This window comes from Dromiciops gliroides, chromosome 2 (assembly GCF_019393635.1).
Source record: "Dromiciops gliroides isolate mDroGli1 chromosome 2, mDroGli1.pri, whole genome shotgun sequence".
NCBI classification, from domain to species: domain Eukaryota; kingdom Metazoa; phylum Chordata; class Mammalia; order Microbiotheria; family Microbiotheriidae; genus Dromiciops; species Dromiciops gliroides.
The window spans coordinates 488,299,305-488,313,343 of NC_057862.1; the positions used below are offsets into that span (position 1 = coordinate 488,299,305).

General features: G+C 37.8%; 1 protein-coding gene across 2 annotated transcripts in view; it reads left to right on the forward strand.

Moving 5' to 3' along the window:
- MLYCD (malonyl-CoA decarboxylase) overlaps nucleotides 1-11,207 on the forward strand; it is a 32,752-nt gene extending 21,545 nt beyond the window's left edge. The window contains exons 4-5 of one of the 2 annotated variants that reach the window (XM_043987031.1): nucleotides 4,014-4,163; nucleotides 9,755-11,207. In XM_043987031.1, coding sequence (XP_043842966.1) covers nucleotides 4,014-4,163; nucleotides 9,755-10,288 — 684 coding nt within the window. In that variant the 3' untranslated portion in view covers nucleotides 10,289-11,207. The remainder of the gene's footprint in view (nucleotides 1-4,013; nucleotides 4,164-9,754) is intronic. The other variant, XM_043987032.1, reaches the window with a different exon arrangement.
- The last annotated feature ends 2,832 nt before the right edge of the window (nucleotides 11,208-14,039 follow it).

Genomic DNA, 14,039 nt, shown 5'->3' on the forward strand with positions numbered 1-14,039 from the left:
TGAGAAAACAGTCAACAGCTTGAAAAGTCAAATTGGCCAAATGGAAAAGGAGGTACAAAAGCTCTATGATGAAAATAATTGCCTAAGAATGAGTATTGAACAAATGGAAGCCAGTGACTTTATGAGAAACCAAGACACAATAAAGCAAATCCAAATGAATAAAAAAAGAGGGCAATGTGAAATATCTTCTGAGAAAAACTGCTGACCTGGAAAATAGGTCCAGGAGAGATAATTTGAAAATTATTGCTCTACCTGGAAACCATGATCAAGGAAAGCGCTTAGACACCATCTTCCAAGATATTCTCAGGGAAAATTGCCCTGAAATTCTAGAAGCAGAAGCTAAAATAGAAATTGAAAGAATCCACCGATCACCTCCAGAAAGAGATCCCAAAAGGAAAACTCCTAGGAATATTATAGCCAAATTTCAGAGCTCTCAGGTCAAGGAGAAAATATTGCAAGCTGCCAAAAAGAAAGAATTCAAGTACTGTGGAGCCCCAGTCAGGATAGCACAAGATCTAGCAGCTTCTACATTAAAGGACTACTGGAGGGCATGGAATATGATATTCCAAAGGGCAAAGGAAATGGGATTACAACCAAGAATTACCTACCCAGCAAAACACAGCATTATCTTTCAGCAGAAAAAATGGGACTTTAATTAAAAAGAAGACTTTCAGATATTTGTGATGAAAAGACCTGAACTGAATGGCAAATTTGACTTTCAAATACAAGACCCTAGAGAACCATAAAAAATTGGAGCTGGGGGACATACCTGGGGCCATACAGTGGTCGACTGTCTTGTGTCTGAGCCCAGGTTTTGGCTGGGATCCCCCTGGGTACAGGGGTGATGCTTTGTCCACTGTGTCACTTAGCTAGGTGATAACATCTTTAGGGTTAAATTGAGGGGTGAAGGGAATTCACTGGGGGAGAGGGAAGGGCAGAGGTGAAATCCTACATGAAAGAAACAGGAAAAGGCTTATGGAGTAGGGGAAGAGATGGGAGAGGAGCAGGGCAGTAAATGAATTTTATACTCATCAGAAAAGGCTCAAAGACCTTAAACTCATCAGAGCTGCCTCAAGGAGGGACTAACAGATATACTCAACTGGGTAGAGTAATCTGTTTAATCTGGGCAGTAAATGAGCCTAACACTCATCAGATTTGGCTCAAAGACCTCAATCTCATTAGAATTGCCTCAAGGAGGGAACAATGTACACACTCAATTGGGTGGAGTAATCTCTCTAACCCTTCAGGAAAATAGGAGGAGAAGGAGATAAAGAGAGAGGGGCAAAAGAAGGAAGGACAGAGTAGGGGAGGGGACAGACAGAAGCAAATCCCTTTTGAAGAGTGATAGGATGAAAGAAGATGGATAATAGAATAAATATCATGGGGAAGGGAATAGGATGGAAGGGAAACAGTTAAAAATAGTAATCATGAAAAAGAGAAAAGGGGAAAAAATTGTACAAAAAATATTTATAGCAACTCTTGGTGGAGGCTAAGAATTGAGAATCAAGGGAATGTCCATCAATTGAGGAATGATGGAAAAAGATGTGTTATATGATTGTAGTGGAATGGTCTTGTGCTACAGGAAATGACAAACAGGATGATCCCCCAAAATCCTGGAAAGACTAATGAACATCGATGTATAGTGAAGTGAGCAGAGCTGAGAGGACATTGTGCATAGTGACAGCAGTATTGTTCAATGAGCAATTGTGAATGACTTAACTACTCTCAGCAGTGCAATGACCCAAGACAATCAATCCCAAGGAACTAATGAAGAAGCTTACTATGCACTCCTATAGAAAGAACTAATAAAAAGAGCACTTGTGGATTGTACATATACAACCTGGTTGTGATCTTGTGGAGTGAGGAGGAAAGGGGGGGAGGGAGGGAGAAAAATTTGGAACTCTAAATCTTATGAAAATGAATGTTGAAAACTACCCTTACATGTAAATGGAAAATAAAATAAATGGTTTTTGCTAAGAAAAATTTAAAAAAAAAGAAAGATATTGATAAAGAATAGCAAGAAGCTGGGTCTACTTCTGTTTTACTTAAAAGAGAATGATATTCAGAATAGGAAGTACAGGGTGAAGGAGTTTAGATTATCTCTAACAAAAGATTGTTGTCAGGGAATTGAAACTCAAATAAGGGAATTTTAAGGGTAGGTGGGTGTTTTTACTAAGGGCAGTTAACCTTGGTCTTAAAGAATTTGCAAATTGCCAAACTGCCATTGGTGATCTTTGAAAAAAACAAAAAGAATGGAGGAATAACGGAATGGGGCAGCAAATATTTTTCAAAAAGGAAAAATATAGATTCTTCAAACTATAAATAACCAAGTTTAAATTTCTGGGGAAATTCTAGAATAGATTATTAAGTGGATAGTTTGTGAACACTTAGGCGATTGTTGATTGTTATGAAATATAATGGGTTTATTAAGAACATCTGCTTTCCTTTTTGACAGGTTAGTCAATAAGTATTAATTGCCTACTAAGTACCAAGCCTTGGGGATACAAGGAAAAATAGAAAATCGTACTTTCTCTTGAGTAGCCAAGTATAGATAGGAATACTAGACTAGTAGATGGAGGAAGTGTCACAGACTGTTACAAGTGGAAAGGGACCTTAGAGGTAATCAAATCTAACCTCCTCATTGTATACATTATAAAACTGCTAGATGATTAGGACTCTAGCATACCTAAATTTCAGCAAGGCGTTTGACAGAGTTTCACTAAGTGTAAAACACCTTTCAACAAATCTGTAGAAATAGAGAATTGGACCACACTGGTTAGAGAAAGAATGGCAAACAATATCTTGGAAATAATAGTCACAAGCAAAATAGAATACCTTCCCTGTACATACTTAGCACTTTCTTACCTATCTGCCTGGGTTTATGTTGGAATGCTTTCTCTCTCTCTCTCTCCTCTTCTGCCAATAATCCCAAGTCCTATTTATCCTTCAGGGCCCTGCCCAAATGTGCTACCTTTTCCATGAAGTATTTCCTGATTTGATCTCCCCCAACCCCATAATCATAAATGGTCTTTTCTTTCCAAAGAAGCACTTTCTACCTCTCATATTCTTATCATGTTTTATTCTGAAATATAGTTACTGTGTGTTTTTGAATGTGTCACATCCTCCCTCCTGGATTGTAAACTCCATGAAGGTAGATTATGTCTTAATCATCTATATATTTTCCCCAGTGCATAGCACATTTTTCTGGGCAAGTAAGTATATATAAATCTTATGTTAAACGAACGAATAGTGAATCTATAAATCAGTCATAAGTATAATGCTATCATTTGCCTAATAATGAAATGTTTTAGTAGGAGTAAGGCATAGTATCTCAAAGATAATTTGAGATTACCTTCTGGTAGACAGTGTTTATTGGTATCTGAAAATTTTATCAGCAGTTAGATTTGCATTTACAAGCATTTCTGGTTTAAATCTCCATATTTGAAAAGTGATTTTTTTTTAAAAAAATGAAGAAATAAGTGGAAAATATAGAGCTATTTAGATTAGAAAAGAGAAGAGTAAAGATCTTGAAGTTCATTTAATCCAACATCTTCATTTTACAAATGAGGAAACCACTTCTCAAACTGTGAAAGTATTTTACTGGTAAAGCTATAAGGCTAGGGCAGCTAGGTAGTGAAGTGGATAAAGCACTGGCCCTGGACTCAGGAAGACCCGAATTCAAATCCAGTATCAGATGCTTGACACTTACTAGCTGTGTGACCCTGAGCAAGTCACTTGACCCTCATTGCCCCCCTCCCCCCCCAAAAAAAAGCTATAAGGCTAAAACCCAGTTCTCTGATTCCCATTCCACTAATCTATCTCCTGTCCTTCCTTGCTTTGCTGTGGACAGGTAACATTTTCCATCTGTAAATCTGCTTACCTTAAAGATGTCATTTTTGAGGTTTTATTACATTCCCATTCTATAGGTATTTACTTTGCAGTCCAAAATTAAAGGATTATAATTTTATATGTATTTAAATCATATTCGTAAAACATTATATATGTTTTTTCAGGCAATAGTGAAAGAATTTTCTTCTTCGGAAACAGAAGACAAAAACAAAATTGTCACTGCAATTTTCTATTCTATCAGTTTGACACAGCAAGGCCTACAAGGTGTTGAATTGGGAAGTTTTCTTATAAAACGAGTTGTTAAGGAGCTGCAGGTATGTTTGGCAAATGTGGTCATGTTGTTTTGCATGTCCTCATCTTCATTGAGTGGGTTTTTGTTTGTATTTTTATTTGTGTGTTCAAGTTATATACATGTCTTTGTTGGTCTCACAATGAACCATAGATTTGAACTATCAACCAGTAAACACCTTAGCTTTATTCTTTCATCAGCTATTTATATTTAATATTACTTTGTAACTTGTTAGCCAACTAAAATATGAAAATTTGAGCAATATTAAGCCCTTACTGCCCCTTGAAAAACTTATCCACTATAGCTTTAGCTGTCCATTTCTATTTGGATGAACCCCAGTTACATATCTATGGTTCCTACCTTTCACCCAAAATCCTCTCTTGTCTAGGCATTTCCATTAAAATGTTCTGCTTCCACATTAAACTCAAACTATTTAAGCCTAAATTCATCATCTTGATGCTAAAACAGGTTCCCCATTTTATCTGTCCTCTAACTTAATCTGTCTTCCAGAGCCTTGTGTCTTCTATAAATCTAATAACCATACTATATAAGATTTCATCCAAGGTATTTTCTAAGATGTTCAACCAAGACCAAATCTCAGAGGCATTCACTTCACTAAAGAATAGTCTGATTGCTCAACCAAAACCTAATCTTTATGTTATTCCTCCTCTTGTTTGGAATGCCCTTTCTTCTTTCTGTCTCCTTCAATCCTATCTACCTTTTAACTCATTTCTCTTCCTACCTTTTTAAGTCCTTTCAGATACCCAAGCCCACTGTTTTCCCCTTTGTCCTTTCCACAAAGAAAACACACAACATTTTGGTGTTTATCATTTACTTTTCTATATTGTCACTTAACTTTTCATATGTGTGTCTCTTGATTTCACAAAGTATTATAGAGTAAGGAGCAAATTTAAAATTTCCTTTTCTCACTAGCACTCAGCAAAGGTTTTACAAGCACTTTGTCCATATTTTTAAAGGAATCCTGGGATCCATGTCATTTCCTGGTATTGTAGCAATAGATATCTCCTGGGTATTAGAAAGATAGGTATCTCCTGCATATTTTCTGAATTTATAACTCCTTGACAAGGATTTTGTTTTTGTTTTCTCATTCTACAATTTCCTTGACTTCTCTATAGTACAGACTACCCACACCCCACCGTTAGCTTCCTACTAGTTCTCTTCCTTTCTGCCGCTTCTCTGATTCCTCTCCTCGATCTCCTTTCTCTTCCCACCTCCAAAGTGATCTCTGCTTTCTATGTTCTTTCTTTTAGCAGTTTCATCAGTCCTCATGGCTTCAATTATTACCTCCATGCAAAAGATTTCCAAATCTTTATCACTATTCCCTAACCATTCTTTCCAGCTATAGACTTACATTTTTATTCAATTTAAGAAATATTTATTAAGAATCATTACATGGGGGACAGCTAGGTGGCGCAGTGGATAGAGCACTGGCCCTGGATTCAGGAGCACCTGAGTTCAAATCCAGCCTCAGTCACTTGACATGTACTAGCTGTGTGATGTTGGGCAAGTCACTTAACCCTTGTTGCCCTGCCCCCCCCCAAAAAAAAAAACAAACAAACAAACAAACAAAAAGAGCCATTATATGGAATGCACTGTGCATAGTGCTGTTAATAGAGACAAAACAAAACAATACTTGCCCTCAAGGACCTTATATTTTTCTGGTGGTAATATGACATGTATAGACATGATTATAATACCAAGATCATTTGAGAAAGCACCTATAGATCAAGGAAATCATGGAAGAAATGACAACCAAGCTGGCTTTAAAGGAAGATTAGAAATGGTAGAAATGAAGAAAGGAGTGCATTCTAAGGGGGCATCTAGGTGGTGCAGTGGATAAAGGACCAGCTCTGGATTCAGGAGGAGCTGAGTTCAAATCTGACCTCAGACACATGACACTTACTAGCTGTGTGACCCTGGGCAAGTCACTTAACCCTCATTGCCCTGCCCCCCCCCAAAAAAAGGAGTGCATTCTAGGCATGGATGTTAGTTTATTATGCACAGATAAAGAAAATAGAATATAGATTGGTTGGAGAATAGAAAATATAAAAGGGAGTAGTATGAAATAAGGATAGCAAGTAGATAGAAACCAAACTGTAAATACTTTACATGCCAGGATGAGACATTTTTATTTTATTGAAGAAGTATTCAGGAATAACTGGAGGTTTTTTGCTTGTTCTATAGGAGTTCTACAGTTAGACTTGGTTCTAGAAAATTTATTTTGATGTCTATGTACAGGATGGGTTTGGAGGGAAGAAACTTGATACAGGGAGATTAGTGTATCTATTAGAAATCTATTAAAATAGTCCAAGTAAGAGATAACGAGTACCCATATTAAGTGGGTGACTGACTGTATGAGTAAAGGGGATGGATATGAGAAGTGCTGTGGAGTTAGAATCAGCAAGAGTTAGCAACATTGGATATAAGGAATGGGGTGCAGGGAATATTCAAAGGTAATCAAGGGTAATTTAACCCGAGTGACTAAGAGAATGGTAGTGCCCACAACAGAAATAGGGAATCAATTCCACTTTAAACATGGTATTTCAGATGTCCAAGAGACTGCCTGGAGTAGAGATGTTCAGCCTATAGGTGACAATGTCAGATAGAGCAATATTTATAGCTTTGGGAGTCATATGACTCCTATGGCATATAAATTCATGGGAACAGATGAGATCACTGAGAAGAATGGAGAAAGAGAAGAAAAGGTGGCATAGACAATAAACTTTGGAGTCAGAAAACCCTGAATTTGAATCCTATTTGTGACATACTAGCTCTGTGACACTAAATAAATCACTTAACCTCTGTACCTCAATTCCCTCATTGGTAAAACAAGAGGTTTGAACTGAGTGCCCTCCAATGTCTCTTCTAGCTCTAAATTTACAATTCTCTGATCACATGGAAAACCCATGCTAAGAGAGAGATTAATGATAATATAGTCAAGGAGACTATGGAATGGGTAGAGACTTTGGAGGAGAACCAGGAGAATGAAGTATTGTGAAAGTCAGGGAATGAGGGTGCCCAGAAGCAGCATATAGTCAGCAGTGTCAAAAGCTGCTGAAGGATCAAAGAGTGTGAGAACTAAGAAAAGGCCATTGAATTTACCAGTTAACAACTTGTCAATAACATTGGCAAGAACAGTTTCAAAGGACTGGTATTGCAAAATGAAATTGAGGAGTGGTTATTGATGTAGTGGATGCCAATTGGAAGCAAACTTAGATGCTTCTTTCTAGATGTTTGATAGTTATCAGGAGAAGAGAGAAATTTGACAGTCAAGTTGAACCAGTCAATATAAAGGCATCTTAGAGATTTCCTTTATATTGACTGGCTTCTTCTTTGCTACCTACAAATATACTCATTTTTAAATTATCCTTAAAAAACTTCGACTCGACTGTCAGATTTTCTCTCTTCTATCTCTGCAATTTTATGACACTATCATTCTAGGCCCTAAAATCTAGTACCAGTCTACCTTCCCTACTTTTTTCTAACACCATGCACTCTCTAAGTTACCTTACATTATAATTAAACTAGGCCTTTTGTTTTCCCCTAAATACAGCCTATACTTTTGAATCTTTTTTCATATTGTTCCTTTCACTTAAGTGAAGCCTTTCTCTATTTTCTACTCCTCTTTCTCATCCCCAAGGAAATAATCTTTGTTTCTAAGGCTTAATATAGGACTTTGTTTTTACCATAGATTATTTGTATGTGTGAATGTGAATGTAGTGTATCTCCCCTTATTCCACATAAGCACTTTGAGAACCAGGACCTTGTTTATATTTTTTCAAGTATTCTTCATATTTCATTCAATTAAACAAATAAAAATTTATTTTGTGCATACTGCACGCAAGGCACTACAATAGATGCTAAGCAAAAAATAAAATAATCCCTTATTCTAAAAGGATCTTATACACAATTTTTAATTGAAGATTTGTTATTTAATTAATAACCTATTTTAGTTCTTCCACAAAGGAGATAATACATTTGGTAGTGACAGTAATATGGAACCTTTTAAGAACTATTTCCAATAAAAAATATTAACAGACTGATTCCTGTTAGGAAAGTGCTCTATGTTTTTCATATTCCTTTACAAGCAGTTTGAAGTAATAGAAAAAGAGCAGGGCATAAAATGATTAAAACTATAACCTTATGCACTAAATATATACATATATGCTGGCATTATAGTTATTCCCTTTTAACTGATTTATATTCACAATATCTTTAAATATGGTCATAGTTAATAATTGTATGACATGAGACAGTGCTTCTTTATGCCTCAGTTTCTCTGTTCTGTGAAATAAGTATACTTGGGGCAGCTAGGTGGCACAGTGGATAGAGTACCAGCCCTGGATTCAGGAGGACCTGAGTTCAAGTCCAACCTCAGACACTTTACACTTACAAGCTGTGTGACCCTGGGCAAGTCACTTAACCCCAATTGCCTTACCCAAAAAAAAAAAAGAAAAGAAATAAGTTTACTTGGACTTTGCCTCATATGTTGGCTTTGAAGATCAGATAAGATGATATTATGTAATATACTTTCTAATTCATGAAGTGCTATATAAATGTCAGCATTATTGCTAATATTTTGCTCTCTTCTTTCTACTTTTCCCAGCATTATAGCAATGGCAAAAGAGTAGGCAGTATCTCTAGTAGCATCTTTGTGTATGCCTAGGTACAAGGAAGAAATCAGGAAATGTGCAGGCAAATAGCCCTCTGCTCCTCACCCCACCCCCATAGTAGTGGAGAAGATAGCATGTATGAGAATTTATAAGAGTTTTTTTAGAAAATTAATATGCCCCTTTTTCCTCCTGGTCAGAAAAAGCCCAAGACAGAGCTAAGAGAGCTTGACTAATATGGATCAGAAAATAGTGGCAATTACATTTAAGCACTTTCCCTAGCCACTGAACACTTTGCTATTGTCATTGTTGTGTTACTTTATGGTTGATTTGCTGCTTAGAAATGAAGAGTTTGCACTTAAGAATGATGTATCACATTAGCATATCTATCACCATTAAAGTTCTACTTCAGTGCCTCATTGTAACATGGAAGTGACCCTGAGTTCTTGAAGTTTTTGCCAGTGGATGAGCTTTGGCAGCAACTACCAGCTTGGGGAGGCTTTGAATATGGGCCCAGAGAAAAGCTGTGTATCTGTTTTATGAAAAACAGCCTGGCCATGTGTGGAGAAGCTTATTGCCTCCTATGATGGCTATTGAATAAGGTTTATAGATGGCCTCACTTGAAGAAGTATCCATATAAACAAAAATTATCATAGTGCCCTAGAAAGTGTAATCAGACATACTAATTTATTTCACTTAAAATATCCTTAAGAATGGAAGTACAAAAGTATGTATCTCTTTAAAAGGTGCTAATCTCTCACTGCCCAATTATATAGAAACTTTTCTTGAGGATCATTTAGTAACAATATTGACATTCACCAATCTTTTCTTCTAAAGAAATGAGTTCAAATTGCTGAAAATGTAATGCAAATTGTTGATATGCAGTATTTTAGCAACATAAGAAATTTTAAAGTTACTTTTATATGTTAGGAAAATATAGATTTTGTTCATTTAGATAAAAGGTTTCTTTTTCTTCTATTTATAGAAGGAATTTCCTCATCTTGAAACTTTTTCAAGCCTGTCACCTATACCTGGATTCACCAAATGGCTTCTTGGAACACTGAGTTCTCAAACTAAGGAACTTGGGAGAAATGAACTCTTTACAGATTCTGAGTGCAATGAAATCTCAGATATCATAGGTGGCCCTATAAGTGAAACTTTGAAGATACTTTTAACTAGCAATGAATGGGTGAAATCTGAAAAACTGGTTAAGGTATTACAGTCCCCTTTGATGAGACTCTGTGCTTGGTACTTATATGGAGAGAAGCATCGTGGTTATGCCCTCAACCCAGTGGCAAACTTTCATCTGCAGAATGGGGCAGTGATGTGGCGGATCAATTGGTTGGCAGATTTGAGCCTCAAAGGTACTACTTCATCCTGTGGGATGATGGTCAATTATCGATATTTTTTGGAGGAAACTGGTGTGAACAGTGCTGCATACTTGGGAGCCAAGAATATCAAAGCTTCTGAACAGGTTCTAAATTTAGTTTCTCAGTTTCAGAAACTTAGCAAGCTTTAAACAGACACTTCTTGAATTGGAGGTTTGTTTGTTTTTCTCAAATCAGGAAGTAAATGTTGGGTCTTATGTCCTAAAGGAATCCTTTGTAATGAAACAAACTGAACTGTGTTCTCTTCCAAACAATGGATTTATAATGACAGATTCTGTGTCCCAATTTACAGTAATTTTATTTCTTTGCACTAGCAAATGAATGCTATTTGCAGTCTAGCTGTCAGCCTAATAAATATACAGATAAGCTACACAAGAGCTTACAGAGGAAAGGAAGAAATTTGGTGGACCTATATATTTAACCAAAGAAACTACCAGTCATCATTAAGATGTATGTAATAATCTTCACCCTTTTATTCATTTTCAGTATCATTCTCAGTATCAGTGTCCTTGTCTTAACATCATTTTCAAAAGGATGTGAAAATTTTTCAAATTTATCTTCAGGTTTGGATGGATAAGTACCATGACAACCCAAAAAAGGGGTCTGAATTAAGACACTTTTTTTCTTTCTATTGTATAAATAAATTCACATCATGTAGAATTGTGTTCACTAAGCCTATTGGGAAAAAATAACTGTACATGAGTCCTTTTTTTAATGTCATTCTTTCCCACTCCCTTGAAGTGTAAGCACTGATTAAAGGATTAAATGCAAAAACATTCTCCATTTTACTAGTTGAATTTTGAAGGCCATCCATGTGAAAAATGGGTGGTTTTTAGCTTTCTGGCAAAAATGGAAATATTTAAGTACAGTAAGTTCAGTCACTCACTATGAACAAAAAATGAACAGAATTGCTACTGGAGTATATGTTGATCATTTTAAAGGATATATTGGGAAACTTTGAGAAATTTTGTAAGAGAGTGTGTGAACTTATAATGAGCTCATTAGTAAATAGCAAGTTTGCTCTATGACGTATTAAATATTAAAAACATAGTTGTCTGATGTGTATTGTTTATTTAAAATCTTGAAATAGGGGGAACCTAGGTGGTGCAGTGGATAAAGCACCAGCCCTGGATTCAGGAGTACCTGAGTTCAAATCCGGCCTCAGATACTTGACACTTACTAGCTGTGTGACCCTGGGCAAGTCACTTATCCCCCATTGCCCCGCCAAAAAAATAAATAAAATTTTTTAAAAATAAAATAAAATCTTGAAATAGTAGAGCTCAGAAGAATGTGCTGAAATCATCTTCTAACCAAGAACGGCTTGGAAGGTCAGAAGGAGGGAGCTGCTGTGCTAATAGAGCAATTGCGCCCAACCCCACAGTCACCATGACATAGATCCAGTCCCAGGAAGGCCTCACCAGGGAAGCAGACCCCCAGAGCCTTTGAATCAGCTGAAGCACCAGTGTTGTCTGGAACTAAGCTCACAGTCTGGTGAGTGGGCTGAACCCTGGGCAGGGGGGAGACTACTGGGGTCTTTGCTGGTGCTAAGGCAGAGCTTGGATTTTACACCCCTGCTGAGAACCAGGAGGTAGGCTTGAGTAGCAGTGGCCCAGGTGGGGGAGGGGCACAGGCTCATCAGAGCTAACAACCACAAATCACAACACACAAAGCTGGTTGATTAGCAAGTTGGTCTGGGGTCATCTAAGGACCAGGAAACAGGCCGGGCAAGTGAAGAGCCTGATTCTCCTTAAATCGTACCACCTGGGACTTCTTAAGCTTGGGATACTGAAGCCTGGAAACAGTGCCCCACTTTAAGGAGCTAAAAGTCTAGTAAAAGGAAGGCAAGATGAGCAGACAGAGAAAGGTGAGGATCATAGAAAATTTCTTCAGTAACAAGGAAGACCAAGGGGCACCCTCAGAGGAAGATGTCAACATCAGGGCCCCTATATCTAAAGCTTCCAAGAAAAATATGAATTGGTCTCAGGCCATAGAGGTGCTCAAAAAGGACTTTGAAGATAAAGTTAGAGAGGTAGAGGAAAAAATGGAAAGAGAAATGAGGGTGATGCAGGAAAGACATGAGAAAACAGTCAACAGCTTGAAAAGTCAAATTGGCCAAAGGGAAAAGGAGGTACAAAAGCTCTATAATGAAAATAATTGCCTAAGAATGAGTATTGAACAAATAGAAGCCAGTGACTTTATGAGAAACCAAGACACAATAAAGCAAATCCAAATGAATGAAAAAATAGAGGGCAATGTGAAATATCTTCTGAGAAAAACTGCTGACCTGGAAAATAGGTCCAGGAGAGATAATTTGAAAATTATTGCTCTACCTGGAAACCATGATCAAGGAAAGCGCTTAGACACCATCTTCCAAGATATTCTCAGGGAAAATTGCCCTGAAATTCTAGAAGAAGAAGCTAAAATAGAAATTGAAAGAATCCACCAATCACCTCCAGAAAGAGATCCCAAAAGGAAAACTCCTAGGAATATTATAGCCAAATTTCAGAGCTCTCAGGTCAAGGAGAAAATATTGCAAGCTGCCAAAAAGAAAGAATTCAAGTACTGTGGAGCCCCAGTCAGGATAGCACAAGATCTAGCAGCTTCTACATTAAAGGACTGGAGGGCATGGAATATGATATTCCAGAGGGCAAAGGAAATGGGATTACAACTGTGGGGACCAATTTTTAATTGAGGAGTACTAGCTAAGCTGCTCACCACAATATTGGGGCAAGGAAGGAGACCGGCAGCCTCCCTCAAAACAGAACAAGATTTATTTTAACAAGAACGAACTTAAAAAAAAAAAAACACAAACAGGATCAGTAGGATCAAGGGAAAGGAAATAAAACGGGAAAAGGGAAATTATAATACCTGAAAAATACCACTGCCCAGGAATCAGCTGAAAATACTCAGCAGAACGCCTGTCGCTTTCCAGCTTCCACCTAGAATGCCGAATTCTCCCTCAAACCTAGAAAAACTCCATACAGCCCCAGCCAATGGGATGGCCGCTCTGACAGTCACATGACTGCCCTCACTAGGCTTCCAATCATAATTTTGCCAGGCCCATGTAGGTGTCGGCTAGTGGTGATGACGTGAGGTGCCAGAGCCCTGGCAACAGCTACAACCAGTGGGTGGAGCACCATGCGGTTTGCGGAGCCCTAGGCCAGTGCTTGCCAAGGCATAAAAACCTCAAATAACAATTAATTCTTTACACAACCAAGAATCACCTACCCAGCAAAACACAGCATTATCTTTCAGCAGAAAAAATGGGACTTTAATTAAAAAGAAGACTTTCAGATATTTGTGATGAAAAGACCTGAACTGAATGGCAAATTTGACTTTCAAATACAAGACCCTAGAGAACCATAAAAAATTGGAGCTGGGGGACATACCTGGGGTCGTACAGTGGTCGACTGTCTTGTGTCTGAGGCCAGGTTTTGGCTGGGATCCCCCTGGGTACAGGGGTGATGCTTTGTCCACTGTGTCACTTAGCTAGGTGATAACATCTTTAGGGTTAAATTGAGGGGTGAAGGGAATTCACTGGGGGAGGGGGAAGGGCAGAGGTGAAATCCTACATGAAAGAAACAGGAAAAGGCTTATGGAGTAGGGGAAGAGATGGGAGAGGAGCAGGGCAGTAAATGAATTTTATACTCATCAGAAAAGGCTCAAAGACCTTAAACTCATCAGAGCTGCCTCAAGGAGGGACTAACAGATATACTCAACTGGGTAGAGTAATCTGTTTAATCTGGGCAGTAAATGAGCCTAACACTCATCAGATTTGGCTCAAAGACCTCAATCTCATTAGAATTGCCTCAAGGAGGGAACAATGTACACACTCAATTGGGTGGAGTAATCTCTCTAACCCTTCAGGAAAATAGGAGGGGA